The 25,696-nt window shown below is 42.8% G+C and overlaps 2 protein-coding genes across 8 annotated transcripts in view; one reads left to right on the plus strand and one right to left on the minus strand.

Annotated features, from left to right (window-relative positions):
- Positions 1-24,504, minus strand: part of frrs1b (ferric chelate reductase 1b) — a 55,491-nt gene extending 30,987 nt beyond the window's left edge. Inside the window, exons 1-3 of one of the 4 annotated variants that reach the window (XM_090189761.1) lie at positions 24,137-24,488; positions 18,518-18,611; positions 14,691-14,832 (exon numbers count right to left, since the gene is read on the minus strand). In XM_090189761.1, coding sequence (XP_090045887.1) covers positions 14,691-14,738 — 48 coding nt within the window. In that variant the 5' untranslated portion in view covers positions 14,739-14,832; positions 18,518-18,611; positions 24,137-24,488. Of the gene's footprint in view, positions 311-14,690; positions 14,833-18,517; positions 18,612-24,136 lie in introns of those variants that run through there. The other 3 variants (XM_090189762.1, XM_090189764.1, XM_021620539.3) reach the window with 3 other exon arrangements.
- aglb (amylo-alpha-1,6-glucosidase and 4-alpha-glucanotransferase b) lies at positions 1-25,599 on the plus strand. Of its 4 annotated transcripts, none has more exons than XM_021620532.3 (31): positions 1-229; positions 1,185-1,395; positions 1,950-2,119; positions 2,682-2,885; positions 5,294-5,475; positions 5,629-5,740; positions 5,961-6,087; positions 7,001-7,344; positions 8,065-8,252; positions 10,811-10,934; positions 11,410-11,573; positions 12,445-12,546; positions 12,744-12,899; positions 13,255-13,405; positions 13,608-13,732; positions 14,054-14,166; positions 14,354-14,488; positions 14,709-14,839; positions 15,062-15,198; positions 15,542-15,675; positions 15,867-16,042; positions 16,250-16,352; positions 16,571-16,796; positions 17,109-17,220; positions 17,330-17,465; positions 17,632-17,744; positions 17,958-18,169; positions 18,540-18,637; positions 19,470-19,557; positions 23,621-23,754; positions 24,939-25,599. In XM_021620532.3, exons 1-31 carry the CDS (start codon positions 148-150, stop codon positions 25,054-25,056), a joined length of 4,608 nt encoding a protein of 1,535 aa, XP_021476207.2. In that variant the 5' UTR covers positions 1-147; the 3' UTR covers positions 25,057-25,599. The 4 variants fall into 4 exon arrangements, with proteins under 4 accessions (XP_021476207.2, XP_021476208.2, XP_090045883.1 ...); XM_021620533.3 differs by lacking the exon at positions 10,811-10,934 and adding an exon at positions 10,165-10,288 and having other exon boundaries at positions 21-229; XM_090189757.1 differs by lacking the exon at positions 10,811-10,934 and adding an exon at positions 10,165-10,288 and having other exon boundaries at positions 95-229; positions 11,410-11,624.
- Positions 25,600-25,696: the final 97 nt, after the last annotated feature.

A 25,696-nucleotide genomic window follows, 5' to 3' on the forward strand; every position in this document is an offset into this window, starting at 1 on the left:
GTTGTGCTGCAGGATAGCGTGTTCTTTCACACGGTGGCGTTATCTCTCATGACTTCGGTCTCTCCCCCTATTGAAGTGAGTGTCATGTAGGAATCTGGGGGCACCGCTTCCTGCTTGAAAAGGACACCCTAAAAAAGGAACGTCAAAATGGTTCGAAGCAGACAGACCAGAGTACTGTTCCTGAATGACATGGAGCGACTAGAGAGGACTCTGTTCCGACTAGAGCAAGGTATGTAGGCAATGGCCATTCAAATCCTGGGCAACTTCACATTTGCACTTGCGAATAATACAAACAAAAACTACTGGGTATAATTTGTGGAACGTTCCAACAGCAATCTGTTCCAAAAACTTCGTAAAGTACAAGGATGCCAACAAACAACGCATACAAAGTAGCATGACCAATTCACCTCGCTAACTAGCTGCAGAATAGGTATCAACTAACCACGTAGTTTATTCTTAACGTTTTAATTAACGTGGTGAGTGAAAAAGATAATTAAACTGCCCACTGCAGTATCTTATTCTGCCGCTATACAACTTTGTATGCGTTGTTCGTTGGCAACCTTGTTATTTACGAAGTTTTTGGAACAGACACCACCCCCCCAGCGAATTATAGGCTATTTGAAGTTTGTCATTATTAGACACATTTTTTTTTTTGTATGGTGCTATCTTGCTTGTATTTTACCCCCAGGATGGATATTATTCCTGCTGTTGAAAATATAGACATTGAAATGCACATTTAGTTAATGGGGGAGTGGTAGGCTAGGCATGGGCTGAACATTGCTATGCATTTGACACTTGAGTGAAGTAGCCTATCTTGAAATATTCTAGTGAAAAGTTTGCAGCTATAAATAGCAAGGTAAAAGGCCTTGTGTTCTCTGTGGCTTAGCTGTACTGTTTCTACTGTTTGGCAAGATCAATTGCTTGGGCGGGCATCACTTCAGACATTGGATTTGTTTTTAAACTGAGTTTTAATGCACATTTGATTGGCAGGACACCATAACAGCTGCCTATGTGTTATCCAAGTTTACATTTTCCCATTAGGACATTATTAGTTCCAGTCATTGTCCAGGGTGAACCTTTCTGATTTCACTGTAGACTCCAGCAGTGCTTTTAGCACATATCCTGCTTGTGTATTACTTGTTATTATGTAATGATAATGACATACTATTATTATGTACCATCAGGCTTTGAGCTCCAGTTCCGGTTGGGGCCCACTCTGCAGGGGAGGCATGTGCAGGTCCACACTAACTACCCTGCGGAGGGAGAGAAGTTTGACCGGCTTAAGTTCTGGCCTCTGAACTGGATAAACCCAACGGGGAGAGACGATGACTCGGACAAGTACTGCAAACTGGACCTGCAGGTGGCAGGGTCCTACCAGTATTACTTTTGTGCTGGGTAAGAAAGCACTGTTTCTTGTTCAGAAGGAGTGTACACACATCTAGTTATTTGCAGGGTACAAGATAGATTCCCGTTCACTGTTCTGTGTGCAGTACTTTCACATTGAATCAAAATGTACTAGATATGTGGTGGTGGTAAGCCAGCACTGTTTATGCACTGTTCTTTTTGATTTCTGACATCTAATCATGATGTGTTTGATTGAAAACAAGACATAAGAGTCACAATGTAAACTGGTGAATCACAGTTAAATCCCTGTCTGTGACACCAGTCTCCGAGAGTGTCTCAGGGGGAGTGAGATATGCAAAAAACGTATTTCCATTTCACGCCTCACACTTGTACAGGTTACCCACTTGCACATGCAGTGAAACAGGACTATATAAGCACCCTATAACCCTAATAATAATTCTAATAATAAATATTATTATTTAACAAACCTACAGGTGATTTTGGGGCTCAACCTCAATAGTCAACCCTTTTATCCCATACACGTTATGCTGTTGATTGATCTCGTTGCCTGTTGTATTGCCTGATGTGGTCTGTGTGATTCCCAGGACTGAAGAGAAGACTGGTAGTGGCTACATAGTGGTGGACCCAGTGCTGCGTGTGGGTGCTGATAACCATGTCCTACCCCTGGACTGTATTGCCATTCAGACATACCTGGCCAAGTGCCTGGGGCCTCTGGACGAATGGCAGGACAGGCTCAGGGTTGCCAAGGAGACCGGTGAGAGGCAGAATGGGATACCATAGTCAGCTGGCCAACAATCAGAAGCATGGCTATTGTCTTCGTCAATATAAATGGGTTTTTCTCCTGCTCGGGTTACGTGGTCAGGAAAAATTCCTGTCCTTACTCATAAGTGTCACACTGTCACATATTTAATTTGGTTTAAATTGCTGAAGTAAATAATTATTTCTGAAAGCACAGCAATTGTTTTTGCTTGTTCTTAATCATGTGCCTGCAGTTCAAAAGTACAGATACTAACAAATACAGAGTTCATCTTTATTGGTTCATCGTATAGATTGTGCTGTACAAAGAGTTGTGGTTTGGGGGATAATCACACAGTGGTTGAGATCTGTTTGGTTATACTGGTGGGCATTGACCCATTCTAATATCTGCGAAAAATATTTGCAGTGTTTGCCGTTTCTTAGTATCTGTCTGTCCAGACACGCATTGGGTTCATTGCAAAACATGTAACGTACCTATAGCATAATTGTTACTGTGCGTTCATAGATTCACATTTCTCATTCATAATATATTTTTATCTAAACTCTCTCTCTCTCCATAGGTTATAACATGATCCACTTCACCCCGCTGCAGAAGTTAGGGATGTCTCGCTCCTGCTATTCTCTGGCCGACCAACTGGAGCTCAACCCAGAGTTCTCTACTGAAGGGAAGAACTACACCTGGATGGATGTGGGCAACCTGGTGGAGAAACTGAAGAAAGAGTGGAACATGGTCTGCATCACTGACGTGGTCTACAACCATACAGGTATTGTTTTAGTGTAAAGTGCACTACTATAGTCCCTGGTCAAAAGTCATGAACTATTAAAGGAATAGGGCATCATTTGGTGCACTCTACACATGAGCATCGGCTCACACTCTCTCGACACTGTAGGATGAATGCATTCCCATTTTGTGAATGGTGGTGTGGTAGGCTATGTAACATACCGCTTGGATATGTAACATACCTATCCATGCTGCCATTTATAGAGACAGGGGATCTCATCTCTAAGCTCTTCAGAAGATAATGTTTCATGAAGAGTTATGACTGTGACCTTCTGGGTACTATTCCCAAGCCACAGGGAAGGCTTGCAGGACTGACTGATAGTAAAATATTGGTTAGCAAAGTCTCTTCTCAGATAACCTGGGTTTGATATAATATATAACTTTGCAGAGGTGATATGTAGTAGCTCCCTTTTTAAAATAGCCTTAATACTCTTCATAATCTTCAGGACAGCAAGTGGCTTTAGTGTCCAGGATGTTCAGATCTTTGAAAAGGACAAGTGCATACTTCACAAGTTTAGAATCCAACACAAAACATATGCTTGTAAATCTTTCATAGTCATGGTGTGAACCCATCATAAAATGCAATGGGGTAAATATCAAGAGCTCAATACCTGACTGAAAATGTCCCATGTTTCTTACCCCCAATCCCTTTCAAATATACCAAATACAGTGTGTTATTTTTTGGGGGTGTTTAACCCCCTTTTTTCTCCTCAATTTCGATCTTGCCTCATCGCTGCAACTCCCCAGCGGGTTCAGGAGGCGAAGGTCAAGTCATGCGTCCTTGGAAACATGACTCGCCAAACCGCGGTTCTTAACACCCGCCTGCTTACCCCGGAAGGCAGCCTCACCAATGTGTTCAGAGGAAACGCCTTTCAACTGATGACTGAGGTCAGCCTGCAGGTGCCTGGCCTGCCACAAGAACGCGATGAGCCTAGTAAAGCCCACCCTGCCAAACCCTCCCCTAACCCGGACAACGCTGGGACAATTGTGCGCCTCCCTATGGGACTCCCGATCACAGCTGGTTGTGATACAACCCGGGATCGAACCCCACTCAGGAGGCCCAATACAGGGTGTTTTTATACAGCAAAACAAACAATGTTACCCAAGAGTCCAGCTTAAAAGGAAATGCATGTATATTTATCAAAATTGTATCATGAATATATTGCAGGGTCATGGTGACTCATGCCCTTCTAGTAGTCTAAAGGCTATGACAGAGAAACTGGTGCCAGGTTGTAGTGGACTTTGGCATCCACTCAAGTATGGTCAGCAGGACTACTGCCAATGCATTAGCCAGTATGCGAGGAGAGATTTGCAACCTTTACATCACGTGTTAATGGACAGAGGAAGATGGTATGTGAACAGCAGGTTATCCTATATCCTTACTAGAAGTACACAATGAAAATACTGATTTAATAAACATGTTTGACTTCTTGTCACCAAATCAATGGTGGTAACCATTGTGATAACACTAACAGTACAAATTAATAGAACAATCATGTGTTGGATGTCCATAGCAACGGTGAAAGTTGAAGCACTTAGTCATAAATTGAAACATAATCATGTCACAGAGAGCGCACAGTCAAACAACCACATTTATTACAATCCACTATTAGGCAAAAATGTAATCAGAAGCTCAGCTTCACACATTGTGCTGCAGACATGGGGGAGCCATGGTTATCTTTCCACCCCTATCATAAGCACCAATAACTAATGAAGGTGTGAACATGGTGTGGCAGTGTGGCAACATTTTAAACCCCCCTCACTCAGTTGCCTTTGAAGACACAGGATGCATCCCAAATGGCATCATATTCCCTATTCCCTGCACTATCTTCTGGTCAAAAGTTGTGTACTATATAGGAGATGGGGTGCCATTTGGGACACAGGCAGTGTCATGGAGTGATTGGCTGGTTCATTGCAAAGGGGAATACTTCAATCTGACCTTCAATGTGAAGAGGCTAAATGCTGACCGAGGAAACTGAGACCATGATGCAAGAGCCACAGCTGCCTCTGCAATGTTTGTCCTATGTAAAGGGCAACGGTGTTAGGGTGCACTGCACAACTCCTACCCCTTTAGTGTTTTTAAGTTTATTGATCTCTGGTACTTAAGTACGACCCGCAAATGACCATTGTTGAATGTGTTCCAAATATGTCTTACTCCATGACATTGGAGAGAATTCCCTACTGGGGTTGGATCCATTCTTCCTCTGTCATTTTTAACAACTTACCTTCTTTCCCTCCTAGCTGTGAGTAAGTTGTTGTGGCTGCACCTACTGGGCACACACTGGTTGAATCAACGTTGTTTCTGCGTCATTTCAATGAAGTGACGTCTGTGCCCAGTGGGTATGGCTACAACCTAGTAACAGTTAGTAACAGCCCCCTCTCTCTCCCTAGCTGCTAACAGTAGGTGGTTATGTCTACACCCTGAGTGTGGCTATAATCTGGTGAACTCGCCTCACCTGAAGCCAGCCTGGGTGCTGGACAGGGCTCTGTGGCACCTCACCTGTGACATCGCAGACGGGAAGTACAGTGGCCATGGTGTTCCTGCTCACATCGAGAATGAACACCAACTCCACGTGAGTTGGTTGGGTTACCCTTCTGTTTTGTACTGTATTGAAATAGGAAAATTGTCAATCCAATTAATGAAGAGATATTTTGAGTAACCCTACTTTCAACCCAAGTGTCCCTCTTAGGACAAAGTTGGATTGATTGATTGCCTCCTCTTGTAGATGCTGCGAGGTGTCCTGTGGGATGAGATCTACCCCAGGACCAAGCTGTGGGAGTTCTACCAGGTGAACGTGGAGAAGGCTGTGGAACAGTTCAGGAAGCTGCTTCAGGCAGGTAAGGGCTACCAACCACTCAGGACTTGTATTTCAGTGTCATTACATTGAATTATGTTGAATGGGATGAATGGTGAATGATGTTTTTAATATCTCTTTTGAGCCAAGTTATTTGTGTTCCAGATATTGTGCTTCCACTGTTGAAGTAGCAATCAGCTCGCACTAAACATCTGGTGCACTAATCTTCTTCAGTATTTTTGTGTTTGATGTTTTCTACCCAGGAGGCAAAGCAGTGAGATTAGAGAATGAGGATAAGAAGCGTCTGAGGATCCTCCCGGACCCCCATTGTCGACGCTTCGGTAACACCGTGGACATGACCTCAGCCTTGGAGACCTTCATACCCAATGGGTGGGTTCGCTTTAGGATACACCATTACAGAGAGCACATAGGGCTAACATTAATTATATGCATGTCAATCTCTCCTGGTCCAAAGTGGAGGAGCGATTAACTTCACTACTACTTGTATTTGTGGGAGGTATTGACATTTTGATTGCACCAAGCTGTCTGTTTGAACTACTGGCACACAGCTCGGACAACCATACATACCCCACAAGACATGCAACCAGAGGTCTCTTCAGTCCCCATGTCCAGAACAGACTATGAGAGGCTCACAGTACTACATAGAGCCATGACTACATGGAACTCTATTCCACATCAAGTAACTCATGCAAGCAGTAAAATTTGATTTAAAAATAGACCTTAGGGAACAGCAACTGTGAAGCAACACAAACATAGACACATGTATACGAACACACGATACTATACGCACATGTACACATGGATTTTGTGTAGTAGATAAATAGTAGTAGAGTAAAGGCCCGAGTTCACACACTTAATGTTGTGAAATCTGTTATGAATGTACTGTAATGTATAACTGTACCACAGGAAGACTAGCTGATGCCTTGGCAGGAACTGATGGGGATCTATAATAAATACAGCAGCAGACCTGCTCATAGAGTCACTGCTATGCCGATCACCTTTCTTGTAGCGTATTCTACCTTCTATAAGACAATTACTATGCTTGTTAACCCATCTTTGCATCCGCTAAGACACTTTGCAAGGGTGCTTTAAACCCATTTGAGATAAACAGGAATTCTTTGAAGCAATGATCCCGATTTATCTTAAGATGGGATTTGCTTTGTCACCACTGTTGGGTCTACAAATGCTTCTGTGCCACTCATATAGTTACATATTGCTACACCCGGCATAACATCTGCTAAATATGTGGATGTGACCAATAAAATTCGATTTTGATTTCCAGCAATGAGCCCTCATCCATCCAAGAGTGTTGTAACTGGTTGAGGAACAGACTGGAGGAGTTGAATGTGGAGAGCTATAAGGAGATGCACTACCATGAGGAACAGGCCACCAACTGCATTGTGGGAAATGTAGTGTACGAACGCCTTGCAGACCACGGGCCTAAGTTGGGACCTATTACCAGGAACCATCCAGTGGTGTGTGGATATTTCACCTTCCCGTTTGAGGACAACTTGACCTTTGACCAGGAAATGCAGCTGATGAGCCAGACAGACAAAGCGTGTCACTTCCTGGCCCACAACGGCTGGGTGATGTCAGACGACCCCCTGAGGAACTTTGCAGAGCCAGGTCAGCTGATAGAACAGAACTAACTATTTCTACAGACCGGTCGAGTTAAACAGATAGAACATGCTCAGTATTCACATACTTGTCTTTGAAAAGTTTGTAATTGTGCGCCGGCCTATGGGACTCCCAGTCACGACCCATCGTGACTCAGCCTGGATTCGAACCAGGGTGCTTGTAGTGACGTCTCTATGACTGAGATAGAGATGGCCTTAGACCGCTGCGCCACGCGGGCACTACATGTTTTCACACCCCCTGTGTATTTACTGACCACTTGTCATGAAAATATGTAGTGCCCGAGTGGCGCAGCGGTCTAAGGCCGTCTCTATCTCAGTCATAGAGACGTCACTACAAGCACCCTGGTTCGAATCCAGGCTGAGTCACGATGGGTCGTGACTGGGAGTCCCATAGGCCGGCGCACAATTGGCCCAGCGTCGTCCGGGTTTGGCTGGTGTAGGCCGTCATTGTAAATAAGAATTTGTTCTTAACTGACTTGCCTACAATCCTAATGTACCATAAATCAAATGTTTTTATTTCACCTTTATAGGTGAAATAAAAACATTTGATTTATGGTACATTAGGATTGTTATATCCATCCTATGCCAGATGATAATGTACTTTTCCTTGAGAAATGTGACTATTTTCTAATATAAGGTTTAGATATCATTGATTTCAACCCAACTAGTGTGATGGTGTGCAACTCCCCTGTGTCCTCCCTGTCTCTAGGCTCTAACGTGTACCTGAGGAGGGAGCTGATCTGCTGGGGAGACAGTGTGAAGCTGCGTTACGGTGAGAAACCAGCGGACTGTCCCTACCTGTGGGCCCACATGAAGAAGTATACAGAGGTCACAGCCCAACACTTTGCGGGCGTGCGCTTGGACAACTGTCACTCCACTCCTCTACATGTGGCCGAGGTACAGTATGCTGATCTGACTGTAGGTGCATCATTCATAGCTACATATCCTGGTGAATATTTTCAGTGATACACTTAGGGTGCGTTCGTAAATTCACTTTGGCTATCTACTCCGATTTCAGAGCACTCTCATCTGAGAGTGCGAGAGCGCAGAATAACTGATGAATTTACGAACACGCAACACCCTCTGAATATGACCGGTGTCAGTAAACGTTGGCAATTTCTTTTTTACATTGTATACATCTGTGAGCTTGTGTGGCCTACCACTTCGCGGCTGAGCCGTTGTTGCTCCTAGACTTTCCACTTAACAATAACAGCACTTACAGTTGACCGGGGCAGCTCTAGCAGGGCTGAAATTTGACGAACTGACTCGTTGGAAAGGTGGCATCCTATGACGGTGCCACATTGGAAGTCATAATAAGTCATAGTACGCTGAGCACGTGATAACTATAAAGCTCCACTCCACATTTCATTCTAAATGTCTACTGCTTGCTTTATCAAATTTTTCAACTAGGCTATAAAAATAATGTTGCATTCTATCTGTGCTGGCTTTTGCTGGCTACCTGAGACATTAAACAAATAGGTAGGAGGACATTCAGCCTACATTAATAAATTGCTGACTTTTGTGGTTTTTATTCGACACTTGCAAAAAACAAAAAAATAATTACGTCATTATGTCCAGCTGTTTTTACTGATGCGAGATAGTTAAATGGAAATGCACCCTAGCAGGAAATTGTTGCATCTGTACTCAACAAAAATATCAATGCAACATGTAAAGTGTTGGTCCCATGTTTCATGAGCTGTTGCCGAAGAATAGAATGTGCCTTTCTCTAACATAAGCTGCCTCCAACGTCGTTTTAGAGAATTTAGCAGTACATCCAACCAGCCTCACAACCGCAGACAACGTGTATCCACGCTAGTCCAGGACCTCCACATCTGTCTTCTTCACCTGCTTGATTGTCTGAGACCAGCCCTTTTGTGGGGAAAAACACTTCCAGGCCCATGGCTGCACCCCTACCCAGTCATGTGAAATCCATAAATTAGGGTCTAATAAATGGATTTAAATTGACTGATTTCCTTAGATGAACTGTAAATCAGTGAACTTGTTGCATATTGCCTTTTTATATTTTTGTTCAGAATATTTTCTAACTTTCTAATGTAGAGGGGAAAAAAACACTGGACAAATTCATGGAAACATACAGTAGCTACTATTCTTGGGCTCCCGAGTGGAGCAGTGGTCTAAGGCACTGCATCTCAGTGCAAGAGGCATCACTACAGTCCCTGGTTCGATTCTAGGCCCACAATTGGCCCAGTGTCGTCCGGGTTTGGCCGGAGTAGTCCATCATTGTACATTCTAATTTGTTCTTAACTGACATGCCTAGTTAAATAAAGGTTTTTTAAAAAATGATCTTATTTTTATTGCTCGGGGAACAACTTTCTGAAGATATTTAAAAGTTTTCTAGATTCAAAATTGGGTTCCCCTAGTCTCAGAATGTGAGATTCTATTGGCTGTTCCTGCCCTTGTGCATTCATAAAGTATTCAGACCCCTTGACTTTTTCCACATCTTGTTACGTTACAGCCTTTTTCTAATATGGATTAAATGTAATTTCTTCATCAGTCTACACACAATATCCAATAAGGACAAAGTGAAAAAACAGTTTTTATTTTTTTATTTTGCAAATGTGTATATATCTTTAAAATAAAACGGCAATACTTTATTTACATGGGTATTCAGAATGTTAAAATAGCTAGTGTCAAATAAATATGTACGTAGTATTCAACAAAACAATTGAACCCCATGTAGCCCTTAATGTTATTATGTAGGGAATTATGACACATCATCATGCATATTAAGGCTTTATGAATGCTACATGTCACCACTCTAAGTGAAGTTTTACCTTGTGCTCTGTAGGCGATGCTGGCAACAGCCAGGGGGGTCAGACCTAACCTCTATGTGATAGCTGAACTCTTTACGGGCAGCGAGCTGATTGACAATGTGTTTGTAAACCGCCTGGGGATTACCAGTCTGGTCAGAGGTACTGCTTCTGCCTTATCGTACTGTAGGACTGTGGGAACTGGACTGATGCATTCTGACTGAGCATGATGCTAAATGTTGGTTCTTTCTTTCCTTCTCTTTCTTTCTTTCAATAATCTTATTCCCCTCTTCTGCCACGGGCTTACTTTGAATCTGATATTTTCATCATACTTATCCTGATCAAATTCTCCTTCATTAATATATATCTTTACTACCTTTCCCAACACCACTCTCTCCTCCTTTCCCTCTTAACATTTTGTTGCATGGTAATTGACACTTTGCATGTCTACCCCCCACCCCCTGTGTGAGATGTTTTCATATTTTCCCTCTTTCTTGCCTAGCCTGTCCCCCTTCACATCTCTCCTCCTCTCTTGTCTCATATCTAATCTCACTTTCTAAATCCCCTTCTTTCAACTGTTCCTCCTATCTTTTTTCATCTCTGTCTGATCTCCCCCCCACATGCCTTTCTTGCATTGCATGCCCTGGCTTTGGCCTGTGGTGTGGGTGGCTGTGCTGTGTGTAGTACATGTTGGAGAGAGCTCGCGAGCTGAAGCCTGACCTGTATGTGGTGGCTGAGCTGTTCACGGGCAGCGAGGAGCTGGACAATGTCTTTGTCACTAGACTGGCCATTACCTCCCTCATCAGAGGTAAGAGCCTGGGTAATGCACAAATGGCACTTAATCTATAGCCTGTCTGCCAGTCTATTTGTGCAGTCTCGCCAACTCCTTGACAATGAGCAATGGAGTTGACGATCACAAACAGATCTGAGACCAGTCTACACATTTGATAGAAATAGAAAAATACATGTTTACTGTTTTCTGTTTTGCTTCAACATGTGGCATGGATATGTGTTTAGTGAAGTTGGCTACTGGCTTTGTTCATGGTATGAAATACCTTTTTTATAAAATATTGATACACTGGAAACTGAATGAATCTGCAATTGATCGCCTCTTGGCTAAAAAAGGACCGTTGGTGGTAATATTTGAAGTTAACTGAATTCATTCACTATTTAAATCAGCCTGGGTTATTTGTTTTCTTATAAATGACTGCAATGACCATATTGGCTATAACCATTTGCCTGTTCTACAATAACAATATAATCTGTCTCTCTGTCTTCCTCAGAGGCTATGAGTGCAGGGGACAGTCATGAGGAGGGCAGGCTGGTCTACAGGTTTGGTGGAGAGCCTGTGGGCTCTTTCGTCCAGCCCAGCCTCAGACCTCTGGTGCCCTCTATCGCCCATGCCATGTTCCTGGATGTTACTCATGACAACGAGTGCCCTGTCCAGGTAGTTTGCAGTATGTAGCTGGGGTTACCCATGACAAGTCCCCCTATTCAGGTAGTGTACAGTATGTTGTTACCCATGACAATGAGTGTCCTAATTAGGTAGTATACAATATGTCACTGGAATTTGTCAACATCCGTATTTATACCGAATTAAAATATAAACACAACATGTAAAGGGTTTGTTTCGGGAACTGACTTAAAATATCAATTTTTTTCCATAAGCACAAAAAGCTTATTTCTCTCAGATTTTGGGCACAAATTTGTTTACATCTCTGTTAGTTAGAATTTCTCCTTTGCCAAGATAATCCATCCACCTGACAGGTGTGGAATATCAAGAAGCTGAATAAACATGATCATTACACAGGTGCACCTTGTGCTGGGGACAAAAGGCCACTCTAAAATGTGCAGTTTCATTACACAACACAATGCCACAGATGTCTCAAGTTTTGAGGAATTGTCATGCTGGCTGCAGGAATGTCCACCAGAGATGTTGCCAGATAATTGAATGTTGAGTAAAGTCTTTGCAGATGAGCAGGGACCCTGAGCATTTTTCGTTTGGTGTTTTTCAGAGTCAATAGAAAGGCCTCTTTAGTGTCCTAAGTCTTCATAACTGTGACCTTAATTGCCTACTGTCTGTAAGCTGTTAGTGTCTTAACGACCGCTCCACAGGTGCATGTTCATTAATTGTTTATGGCTCATTGAAGATGAAGATCTGTGAAGTTATTTGGATTTTTACTAATTATCTTTGAAAGACAGGGTCCTGAAAATGGGACGTTTCTTTTTTTTGCTGAGTTTGTAGTAGTGTTATTGTTGATCGATGTTGTGACTGTTTGTTGGTGTTATTTATTTACTATTCCTCTTCTGTGTTGTAGATTCGCTCTGTGTACGACTCCCTCCCGAGCTCTGCTATCGTCTCCATGGCCAGTTGTGCTACAGGCAGTACTAGAGGATATGACGAGCTGGTCCCTCACCAGGTATGAATAAGGGCCATGATTATCAAAAGTGTGTGTGTTTGTGAGCGTGTTGTAAAGTGAGTTCACTTCAAAGACAAAACTGTAAGCTAAAATCTCTTCTATATGTATCTCGTCTATATTGAAACTGCTGACAATGTATGAAACGGACAGTGTTTAGTTCTACGTTTGATTCCAACTTCCTGTGTGTTCTTGTGCAGATCTCTGTTGTGAAGGAGGAGCGCTTCTATCCAAAGTGGAACTCGGAGGCCAAGCCCTCCTCTGCAGGGGAGGTGAACTCCCAGAGTGGTATCATCGCTGGGAAACTGGCACTCAACAAGTTGCACCAGGAACTGGCCTCTAAGGGCTTCTCGCAGGTTAGAGGGACTTCTAAGATCCACTCTGAGACATGCACTGGGCACATAGCCATGGGTACGGATGGGCAGCCAGCAAATGTCTTTTGACTGTTTTCCCAGATCCAGATTTAGCCTAAACCTGGACTATAAAGCATGCTCAATACAGAATCTTGATGGAAAGTGCTTTCTAGTCCAGGACCAGGCTTATTGAAAATGGCCATCCAGAAACTGGACATGGGGAACTAAACTGAATTGCTCAGCAAGGGACTTAACCTGAGAGAAGCGGAAACACTTTTTAGGGAATATTGAATTGTAGAGTTGCAGAGTAAGTGCTTCTACTGAAGAACACAACAAAGAAGAGTGTGTGTGTTTGCAGGTCTATGTGGACCAGGTGGATGAGGACATAGTGGCAGTAACCAGACATTGTCCCAGCACACACCAGTCTGTGGTAGCTGTGTGTCACACTGCCTTCAGGAACCCCAAGACCTATCAATATAGACAGGAGGTTCCCCCCATGTGCATCCCAGGTACAGTACCCCAGTTTCCCTCAATCCTACTCCTGTAGAGCCACAGCCAACAGAACAAAAGCCAGAACTACTGTGGCTCTCCAGGAGCCAGATTGAGTATCACCGCAGTAGGCTATCTATCACTAATCATCTTGATATCACTTCCTTTTGTAGTTTCCATGAAAACCCAGATCAGGTCAGTGTCGACTGTGTTCTCCTGCAGGTAAAATAGAGGAGGTGGTACTGGAGGCCAGGACCGTGGAGAGGATAGCTGGGTCGTACCAGAAAGACCGGAAGAGCATCAACGGTCTCCCTGATCACACATTAGAGATCAGAGAACACATCCAGGTAACACGAGAATAGCACCATGGAATTACTACTTTACACCCTGGTTTAGAATACTAGTTGCAAGCTTATCCCTCTAGTCTATCATTCCTTTCTTTTGAAAGAAGTGGGCCAGGATTTGCTCAGGTCGCAGAGTTGGCAATGTTTGTTTTCTTGTTGAATGGTTATGGTAGTCTCATACACACTTGGTAAATTACAGAGTGTAGTGTAGCACAAAACAGGTTTTGTTCTCGGGTCTCTTCAGTCTAACCACCTGTATATGAATTCTACTTAATTTGAAAGACACTGATGGTGTGAACACTTTCTACTCCAACTGTCTTGCAGCTACATGACAGCAAGATTGTGAAACAGGATGATGTCATGTGTAAGGGCCGCAGTGAATTTGTCCAGGAGATTGAATTCGAACACCTCAGCCCTGGTAGTGTGATAGTGTTCAGGTAAGAATACACTGTCCTATTGAGGTCATTTCACGTGCTGTATATATCAAGTGTCTAGGAGTTGGAGTCTCCCCCGTGTCCATACCATATGCATTTATGATCGGAAAAACCAAAACTGATCCTAAATCGGCACTCCTACTCTTGAGTCATGCCTTACGAGTCTGTAACCCGTGGTCTTTGTCCCCAGGGTGAGTCTGGACCCCAGGTCCCAGGAGCTGGTGGGGGTTCTGAGGAGACACCTGGTCCAGTTCAGTGACCATTACAAGACGGGCAGTATGCCTGACAACAACGCCCCAGCCATACTCACTACTCCACTGGCAGCGTACGTATATTCTAGATAATTCTTTCACTTGGTAAATTGATGGTTACTTTTGTAAGGAATCTCAGCCCATATCTCTGCTAATATCTGACCCATGCATTTGCAACATAAGACATGTTAACTAATTAAGCAACTGCTGTAAGACTTTTTCATAGGCTGTCTTCCACTGGTAAATGTTAATCCAGCCTACATTTAATCTTCCTACCTGTCTGCTCCCTCCCAGTATTATGTCCAAGGTGACCCTGGCGGACATGAACGTGTTGCTGTTCCGTTGTGACGCTGAAGAGCAGGAGGACGGTGGAGGCTGCTACAACATCCCTTCCTGGATGAGTCTCAAGTACGGAGGCCTGCAAGGTACAAAACGGGGGGGGGGGGCTTTCAGGAAAATCATGACTCCTACTGCATGCATATTGCAGTGTTAACCGTTTTGTGCCGGGAACCGTAAAACTATGATCTTCCATTTACCAGTCAGGACCGCCAAGCTACCCTTCCTCCTTTTCGGGACTAATTACATTGAAATGGATATGTATGATGAGTTTGTTTGTCAGATGGAGTAACCTCTTTTGACACTCACAGGTCTGATGTCAGTGATGGGGGACATTCGTCCCAAAAACGACCTGGGACACCCCTTCTGTGACAACCTGAGACGGGGCGATTGGATGATCGACTACGTCAGCAACCGGCTGGTCATCAAGGGAGGAGCACTGGGCGAGGTAAGACATGACGAACCTCACCATGCTGGCATCCCAAATGGCACTCTGTTCCCTATGTAGTGCACCTCTCAAAAGTAGTGCACTACTGTTCATAGAGAGTAGGCTGCTATTTGGCACCCAGATCTGGTCAAGATGATGTCTATTCCTTTGAGTCCACTCAAATGTTTTTGAGAGCCATGGTGATTCTTCAATTGGAACTTTACAGATCCTTACCAAGCCTTACCACTCATACACTCAGCATCATTGTTGTATTGCATTGATTATGTCTATTTAGCCTGCTAACTGGCCATGGACACACACAGCTTTGCCGTTTTAATTAATATGTCTCTTGATGTCCCTTCAGGTAGGCAAGTGGTTCCAGGCCATGTTTACCTATCTGAAGCGGATCCCTCGCTACCTGGTGCCATGCTACTTCGACTCCATCATTGTTGGGGCTTATACCACCGCCTTGGATATTGTGTTCAATAAAATGTCAAAGTAGGTTGAATAACAACCAGCTATTCCTATTCATAAATTAAATAGAAACATCTGAATTTGTAGTACTTAAAAATAAAAAACAATTGTACAAAAATAATTCTGTTCTGAATGAAAGGTGAAACTTGAAATCATTCCTCAAACTTCTAAATTCAGCTTGTCATCTCTGTGTGTTTGTCCTCTGGTTCTCTAAGCTTCATCCAGACCGGTTCCACCCTGGTGAAGCAGTTAGCTCTGGGCTCAGTACAGATGTGTGGAGTGGGCCTGCACCCCGCCCTTCCCCCCCTGGCACCCACCCTGCTTGACGTGCCCTACCGTCTCAATGGCATAACCAACGAGAAAGAGCAGTGCTGTGTGTCACTGGCTGCAGGTAAGGCATTTCATTCAATTCAATACAACTTTATTCTGGGCAATCCCTACTGGGGACCAGCCAATCAGTCTATACACTTACAGATACATCCACACACTTTAGCTCCCTCTCTCTTTTTCTTTCTCTCTCTCTCTCTTTCTCTCTCTCTCTCTCTCTGTCTCTGTGTGTGTTACCGGTTGGCTAATGGTTGTCTGTCTGATGTCACAGGTCTTCCTCATTTTGCGACTGGGATGGTCCGTTGCTGGGGCCGGGACACTTTCATGGCACTGCGAGGTCTGATGCTGGTGACAGGAAGACACCTGGAGGCCAGGTACGTGTCACATTCTCCAGTAAAACATCGGTGTCCTATCTGATGAATGGGTATATATTTCAATTAAAGTATGATTTTTTTTTAAAGTAACAAACTCCAGTACACCTGTGGTCTTGGATGCTGCCAAACAATTGAATGGATTTCACACCAGTGTTTTGTTTGCCCTTCATCAGAGTTATAAAGATGAATCCTTTAATTTCTGTCACTGTTTTCCATAGAAACATAATCCTGGCGTTCGCTGGCACCCTGAGGTATGGCCTGATCCCCAACCTGCTGGGACAGGGGACTGGCGCCCGCTATAACTGCCGTGACGCAGTATGGTGGTGGCTGCAGTGCATCCAGGACTACTGCAACATGGTGCCTGACGGAGTCAACATCCTCATGTGCCCTGTGTCAAGGATGTATCCCACCAATGTGTCCCAGCCACAGCCCGCTGGAGCCTGGGTGGGTTCACACAAACACAAACACACACACACACACACTCTACAGCCCGCCAGCGCATGAGTAAGGGGCATGGTGGTCTCGCTTCGTCACCGCAAGACTTTAAGTCTGGCTCATGAGACTAGGGCATGTCTGGGGTCAAACAGCTTGGTTATAGCAGCCTATTGATATGTCATACTCTGTGTAGATCTGACGATGCAGTCCAAAAAAATGTGCTTATTGTTAAAGTTCAAACAAGCACTTTTAGACAGGACCATTTAGTCATTCCTTAATGTCTGCCCATGTTAAATTGTATCTGTGATGTTAACTCTGCAGATCCAGCCCCTGTATGATGTCATTCATGAGGCGATGACGCGTCATATGCAGGGGACGGAGTTCAGGGAGAGGAACACTGGACCACAGATAGATCGCAACATGACCGATGAAGGCAAGATAAACACGCGCACACACACATTAGACACACATGCAAATCTAGAGGCGTGGTTGATCAGCTATTTACGTGTTTTATCATACCGATTTTTGTCTTTCCCTACCAGGGTTTAATGTTGAGGCCAAGGTGAATGAAGACACTGGGTTTGTCTATGGAGGAAATCGCTTCAACTGCGGGACATGGATGGACAAGATGGGAGAGAGTGACAAGGCTCATAACAAAGGAATCCCAGCTACACCTAGGTACTGTTTTCCTCTCCTTTGGTAAAGAGTTGCTTGTCTTCACTCAGTCTAGGACAAGCCTACATATCCATAGTACTCTATTGTAGTATGTGCAGTGCTTGTTCTTTTCCCCTCGAGTTAAGTGTTTTCACAAGGGTGTGCATGTTTGTGCCTGTGTGTCTTCCAGGGATGGCTCTGCAGTGGAGATAGTGGGTCTCTGTAAGTCCACAGTGCGCTGGTTAGTGGACCTTCATACGCACGGCTTCTTCCCTTACGCAACCCTCACCATCCTTAGTGATGGTACGTTCTGGAATAAACCCAAATCTTCATGTTTTTCCCAGCTTTCTCACATTCTCAAATGTTAAAAAATTAGACAATTATGACAATTGGGATACTACTACATAGTAATTTCAGATGTTGAAATTTGTATTTTAAACAATAACCTCACTAAAATTGTAAAATTGCTGTTTTTTTTTAGCCATAGTGAAGCTAGACATATCTGTTCTCTTCTAGGTCGTAACATCTCTGTGTCCTATGAAGAGTGGAACAGAAAGATCCAGGAGAACTTTGAGAAGATGTTTTACGTGTCTCACAACCTTCAGGACCCCAATGAGAAACACCCAGACCTGGTGCACAAGAGAGGCATCTACAAGGACAGCTATGGGGCCTCCAGTCCCTGGTGTGACTACCAGCTCAGGCCCAACTTTGCTATCACCATGGTGGTGGTAAGCACGGCTCCTTTTAACTGCCTCATTGGCCTTGTAACTAATGTCCTAGCGTCCTGTCCAAGGAATGGACAACATCAAACTGCCTCATGCTAAAGAAACGGGAAGATAGGCCCCTACTATATGGGCCGATCTGGCACTGATGAGGCTTACCTACTTACCTCATCGGTGTTGTAAAGACTAGGCTAGTCAGTGCTCTGGTTAACACTAACCCTCTCAATGTGGGTGTACTGAGGTTACCAATGTATTTGTGCTGAACATTATTTGAGTCTTGCAAACCCAATTTACAAAGATGTATCACTTGTACAAGTTGTCGTCTTAGGTCAAGTATCTCAGCTCTGTGTGTACCTTCTCTCTCTGTGTTCTCCAGGCTCCAGAGCTGTTCACAGTGGAAAGGGCCTGGGAGGCACTAGAGATGGCAGAGAAGAAGCTGCTCGGCCCCCTGGGAATGAAGACGTTAGATCCAGAGTGAGTGGGATGCTTCATCCATACCCTCATTTACAGTAACACATTCACTCTGTTGCTTTATTTAGACAGCTCGGAACTGCAGAGAGGGTAGAGGACAGATCAAGAAGATCAACAGTTACGAAATTGGTGGCGTATCAGGAATTCGCTACAAAGTAGTCTTGGAGACCTACTAGACTAGACCAATGGTGTATACAAACCCTGGATTTCTGATGCTATGTATTGGCCAATGAGAGGCTTTGAAGCCACCGGCCACCGCATTGGTACTCCTCACAAGAAGCAGTCCTCCGTAGGAACAAATGGTATTCTATAGTATTCCAATTCATTATTTAATGGACAAATTGACAGGTATTTAGGAATATATTTATTGTAGTGGGGACATGCAGTAACGGTAGTACTCTCAAAAAATACACCTTTTTAAGGTAAATGTTATATTTATAATATGTTCAGTTCACATAATATAATTTAAAAGTATTTATTAAGTTGTCTGTAATATATTTAGCAAAAATGAATGTAGACATTAGTAAATGCATTTTTAAAGCTTCAACTCTTTTTTTTACAATGGTGGAAGATTAGAAAAATGGGTGTGCAGGGCTTCAAAACAGCGCCCCCTGTCCTTCATGTAGGGTTTACACACATTAGACTAGACCAGGCTTTCCCAAACTCTGTGTAGTGTTAGGGCAAAAACCATAACGTGCACGTCTTGTGGTCCCGAGGACTGAGTTTGGGAAAAGCTGGACTAGACCCAGTTCTGGCACCACAGTCATTCTTTATCTCATTCCTGTCCTCCTTGTCCCACAGTTAACATTTTCTCTCTTTCTTTCCCCTCATAAAGTGACATGAAGTACTGTGGTGTCTACGATAATGCTCTGGATAGTGAGAATTTCAATGTTGCTAAGGGCTTCAACTACCATCAAGGACCTGTAAGTACATTTATTGCAGCCCACATAAACATTAGTCAGTAGACAGGAACTTAATGGTGATTGTATGGTACCAAACTAGGGTTCGTGTTCCCATGTGGGGTCACCTGATTTGAAAATGAGGTCGCCAGAGAAACTTGGTTCATAGAACCGCGGTTACGTGAGTAACCTCTAACATCTGCTAAATGCTGTTGTGGCAAACATAATGGTTTCTGTTTTCTTCCAACAAATGTAGCTCTAACTTTTGAACGGTTGAAGCTATATGCTGTCATGACCACAATCCTGAAAGCTTAGACTCTCATGAATATGGACGTTCTGTATTCCTCCACGATCCTCAGAAGCCAAGCAGGACTCGTTAGAAGAGTGGACAGGACCAGGCACCAAATCAAACTGGGCAAAAAAGAACATTGAAAGCAATGATGACAGGGATTGACATTAAGGTCTGAAAGGCACTTGCCCATCATGCAAGACAATAGTATGTTGGGATTTCCAAAAAAATTATGATCACTTGCCAGAAAATGAAAATTAGACATGGGCGCCATGACCAGTGGAAGCAAAAATAGCCCCATAGCATCAAATATCCAACATATTTTTTACAGTATATATTCTGCATATGCTTCTGTTTTTCAACACCAAACCCACCACTGTGTGGCCAAAGAGCTCTATTTTCATGTCATCTGACCATAGCACCGGTTCCAATCCAAGTGCCAATGCCGTTTATCAAACTCCAGGCGGCGCTATGGTCAGATGACATGAAGAAAAAAAGCTCTTTGGATACACGCACACGAGTTGTGTGTTTGGCGTCTCAAAAAGGAAGCATATACAGAAAAGTACCTCAAACCTACAGTAAAATATGGTGGTGCATCATTGATGTTATGGGGCTATTTTGCTTCCACTTGTCCTGTGGCCCTTGTTAAAGTCAACAGCATCATGAGGGTGCTGGAGTATTAAACTATATTTTTGTTAGACTTTGTTTTACTACTTGTTAAAGAAAATCTCTTTCTCTGAGCAATTGTATTAGTATGACATAAGGGGGAACCAAGAAGATCATTACTGTAATTATTTGTATTTTGGTTGTCAGTTAAATAATTCTCACTGCATGCTGACTGCCATGAATTCCATAAATTATCTGTCGATGTGGAGGAACCACAAAGATCAGTTTTTAGGCTACTAGAATGATTTATTAATACAAAAAACTCAATCACCTGCCGAATGGTGCAACCTCAGAGCAGGCTTAATTTATGTGACTGCTCAGTTCACTTGCTTCAGGCAATGGGTCAACCCTTAATGTCAATACCTGGATGTTCTTTTCTACACAGAAAGTCATCAGGTCGACACTGTAAAGTGATGTTTTCAACTAAAATTATGGAAGCGGGGTACAGAAGAAATGTTTCCCTATTGAAACCAGTTCAGCCAAGCCTGAATTCAAGCGATAATGACACAAAGTAAAAACTAAAAAGGTTTTGTATTGTAACTGGATTATAGCTCCTGTCTAAATGTTGTGAATTATATATATTCATGTCATAGTCACCAGTAAACTCTAACTCCAAAAGTTACTTCAACCAATGAATGCTAACAATGGCTAGCTATTCTACCAGTCTGTTTTAATGAGTGTTAGCATGCTAATAGCACACCATGTACACAAAAATGTATATTTTTAAGGGGTATGCAGTAGGTACAGTGCCTTGCGAAAGTATTCGCCCCCCTTGAACTTTGCGACCTTTTGCCACATTTCAGGCTTCAAACATAAAGATATAAAACTGTATTTTTTTGTGAAGAATCAACAACAAGTGGGACACAATCATGAAGTGGAACGACATTTATTGGATATTTCAAACAAATCAAAAACTGAAAAATTGGGCGTGCAAAATTATTCAGCCCCCTAAGTTAATACTTTGTAGCGCCACCTTTTGCTGCGATTACAGCTGTAAGTCGCTTGGGGTATGTCTCTATCAGTTGTGCACATCGAGAGACTGATTTTTTTTCCCATTCCTCCTTGCAAAACAGCTCGAGCTCAGTGAGGTTGGATGGAGAGCATTTGTGAACAGCAGTTTTCAGTTCTTTCCACAGATTCTCGATTGGATTCAGGTCTGGACTTTGACTTGGCCATTCTAACACCTGGATATGTTTATTTTTTAACCTTTCCATTGTAGATTTTGCTTTATGTTTTGGATCATTGTCTTGTTGGAAGACAAATCTCCGTCCCAGTCTCAGGTCTTTTGCAGACTCCATCTGGTTTTCTTCCAGAATGGTCCTGTATTTGGCTACATCCATCTTCCCATCAATTTTAACCATCTTCCCTGTCCCTGCTGAAGAAAAGCAGGCCCAAACCATGATACTGCCACCACCATGTTTGACAGTGGGGATGGTGTGTTCAGGGTGATGAGCTGTGTTGCTTTTACGCCAAACATAACGTTTTGCATTGTTGCCAAAAAGTTCAATTTTGGTTTCATCTGACCAGAACACCTTCTTCCACATGTTTGGTGTGTCTCCCAGGTGGCTTGTGGCAAACTTTAAACAGCACTTTTTATGGATATCTTTAAGAAATGGCTTTCTTCTTGCCACTCTTCCATAAAGGCCAGATTTGTGCAATATACGACTGATTGTTGTCCTGTGGACAGAGTCTCCCACCTCAGCTGTAGATCTCTGCAGTTCATCCAGAGTGATCATGGGCCTCTTGGCTGCATCTCTGATCAGTCTTCTCCTTGTATGAGCTGAAAGTTTAGAGGGACGGCCAGGTCTTGGTAGATTTGCAGTGGTCTGATACTCCTTCCATTTCAATATTATCGCTTACACAGTGCTCCTTGGGATGTTTAAAGCTTGGGAAGTCTTTTTGTATCCAAATCCGGCTTTAAACTTCTTCACAACAGTATCTCGGACCTGCCTGGTGTGTTCCTTGTTCTTCATGATGCTCTCTGCGCTTTTGACGGACCTCTGAGACTATCACAGTGCAGGTGCATTTATACGGAGACTTGATTACACACAGGTGGATTGTATTTATCATCATTAGTCATTTAGGTCAACATTGGATCATTCAGAGATCCTCACTGAACTTCTGGAGCGAGTTTGCTGCACTGAAAGTAAAGGGGCTGAATAATTTTGCACGCCCAATTTTTCAGTTTTTGATTTGTTAAAAAAGTTTGAAATATCCAATAAATGTCTTTCCACTTCATGATTTTGTCCCACTTGTTGTTGATTCTTCACAAAAAAATACAGTTTTATATCTTTATGTTTGAAGCCTGAAATGTGGCAAAAGGTCGCAAAGTTCAAGGGGGCCGAATACTTTCGCAAGGCACTGTAGATAACGATATCACCAGAGTATGTTGTATCAGACATTTCAAATAAAATGTCAAACTAATGAGAAAACAGTCATGGTATTTCATTTTAAGAGAATTAACTAGATTTAGCAAGGCAATGTTGGGGCTAATTTGAATGGGCTCCAACAGCAGATTTAGGGGATCCCAGTACCACCCACGTGACTGCAGTGAAACATCACTCTGTGGGGGCTCCTAAACAACTATTGCCTGATGATCTTTTGAATTTCACAATAGAAACCTATTGGGAAATTCAAAAGATCATCAGGCAATAGTTGTTTAGGAGCCCCCACAGAGTGATGTTTCACTGCAGTCACGTGGGTGGTACTGGGATGCATTTTATCCACTTCAAGCCGTACTTACTTCAGATTAAGATTCTTTCAACGTAATCTGACTGATTTGTAATACTGTCAAGGCCCCAAATAAAAAAGTTACATTGGCTGCTGATTGCATCACTGTTTTTGCATGGTGCGGTCGTGCTTTTTTTTAAATATCACTAATATTTTTATATAAAAAAAATGTTTTTACATTTCACCTTTTTATTTAACTAGGCAAGTCCGTTAAGAACAAATTCTTATTTACAATGACGGCCTACACCGGCCAAACCCGGACAACGCTGGGCAAATTATGCACCACCCTATGGGACTCCCAATCCCGGCCGGTTGTGATACAGCCTGGATGGGGCCACGGGCCAATAAAGTTTGGTAGCCCCTGCACTATGGTAACTGTAAATGTGTGTTTCCCTCTCTTAGGAGTGGCTCTGGCCAGTCGGCTATTTCCTACGAGCCAAACTGTACTTTGCCAAGAAGATGGGGCCAGATATATATGACAAGACTGTGTACCTGGTGAAGAATGTCCTCTCTAGGCATAACATCCACTTCGAGAGGTAAGACACAAGCACAAAGACTTGTTAGGTGACTTCAAATGCTATAATGTTCTCAATTGTTTTAACAACAATTCAGGTGAAAGGTACCCTCTTGAGGATACTGAGACGCTAGCGTCTCAAGTGGCCAATTGCCTGGGGAAATGCAGAGCGCCAGATTCAAATACAATTCTATAACATTCAAACTTTCATTAAATCACACATGCAAGATACTCAATTAAAGCTACACTCATTGTGAATCCAGCCAACATGTCAGATTTTAAAAATGCTTTTCGGCGAAAGCAAATTATCTGATAGCATGCACCCATCAACCAGTAGTAAACAAAAGAACTAGCGTAGCAGGCGCTGCACAAAACACTGAAATAAAATATAAAACATGCATTACCTTTGACCAGCTTCTTTGTTGGTACTCCAATATGTCCCATAAACATCACAATTGGTCCTTTTTTTTTCGATTAATTCCGTCCATGTATACCCAAAATGTCCATTTATAAAGCAAGTTTGATCCAGAAAAAAACTGCTTGCCAAAACACAACATCACTACAAAACATTTCAAAAGTTGCCTATAAACTTTGCCAAAATATTTCAAACTACTTTTGTAATACAACTTTAGGTTAATAATCGATCAAATTGTAGACGGGGCAATCTGTATTCAATAGAGCAAGTAAACAAACCATGCACCTTTTTTCATCCTGCGTAACTTTCAACAGTGTAAGGTTGTTCCAGGATGTGCTTCTTCTTCGTTGCACCAATGATTAACTTCAACCCAATTCCAAAGACTGGTGACATCCTGTGGAAGTTGTAGGAACTGTAAAATGGACGCTATCAAATATCCCTTGGCAAAGACATCTGATGGAACGGTCAGGCAAAAAAAAAAAAAAAAACTCTGAACAGTTTTTCCTCTGGGTTTTGCCTGCTACATAAGTTCTGTTATAGTCACAGACATGATTGAAACAGTTTTAGAAACTTCAGAGTGTTTTCTATCCACACCTACTAATCATATGCATTTAATATATTCCTGGCATGAGTAGCAGGAAGTTAAAATTGTGCACGCTATTTATCCAAAAGTGAAAATGCTGCCCCCTATCCTTAAGAAGGTGTACATTACTTTGTTTTATTGTTTCACTCAATTTATGTGATTGATTATAATTGTCACATAATCAGTATTGTCTTTTATCACCCACCAGATCGTCTTGGAAGGGTCTACCTGAGCTGACTAATGAGAATGGCCAGTACTGTCCCTTCAGCTGTGAGACTCAGGCCTGGTCTATCGCCACCATACTGGAGGTGCTGCATGATCTGTAGATGGAGAATATCTTATTTTCTTTTGCAGTTTTCAAAAATATTTCCTTTATGCAATATTTTCGTGAAGCCCTTTTAACCATTATCACATACCGTAGCTAGAACCATGTGGCCATCTCTACAAAACTGCCTTAAACAACAAACCCCTAAACCTCTTTGTTACATGTTGATATCCATGTCAATGTATGCTTTCATAAATGTGGCTTGCATGTTCATTGTAGTCAATACATATTTAATTGCTTTAAAATCGGTTAGACTATTCAATACATTCAGAAGTACTTTTTTCTTAATTCTGCATTCTCATCGCTGCAGGGATGAATTGTCCCTTCTTCCCATTCTAAATGCTGTCTCATATATATTATTTTGTCCTTGTGACTGATGAGACGTTGAACTGTGAATCAGAAATATGAATCAGATCCACCACAAGAATATGCTTCACATGCTACACCACCATAATAAAAAATGTATTTAAAAAAAATCACATTTGTGTTCCAGTCCAAACTTGTGTGGATAACACCAGTAGAAATAAATCATGAAGTAATCCTCTCTTGCTGTTTTGTGCAATGTCATGATTCACCCCCTCTTTTCTGCAAAGTCATGGTTCACTTATCCCCTGTTACTGGAAGACCTCACCCCCTATGGA

This window comes from Oncorhynchus mykiss, chromosome 11 (genome assembly GCF_057628025.1).
Source record: "Oncorhynchus mykiss isolate SJ-2025 chromosome 11, ASM5762802v1, whole genome shotgun sequence".
NCBI lineage: Eukaryota > Metazoa > Chordata > Actinopteri > Salmoniformes > Salmonidae > Oncorhynchus > Oncorhynchus mykiss.

What these genes read in the sequence shown, in the direction of transcription:
- aglb (XM_021620532.3), top strand. Translation starts at nt 148, where the DNA reads ATGGTTCGAAGCAGACAGACCAGAGTACTGTTCCTGAATGACATGGAG. An exon ending in CAGTATTACTTTTGTGCTGG is followed by an intron (nt 1,396 to 1,949) that starts GTAAGAAAGCAC and finishes TGTGATTCCCAG; the next exon opens with GACTGAAGAGAAGACTGGTA. An exon ending in CAGGGTTGCCAAGGAGACCG is followed by an intron (nt 2,120 to 2,681) that starts GTGAGAGGCAGA and finishes CTCTCTCCATAG; the next exon opens with GTTATAACATGATCCACTTC.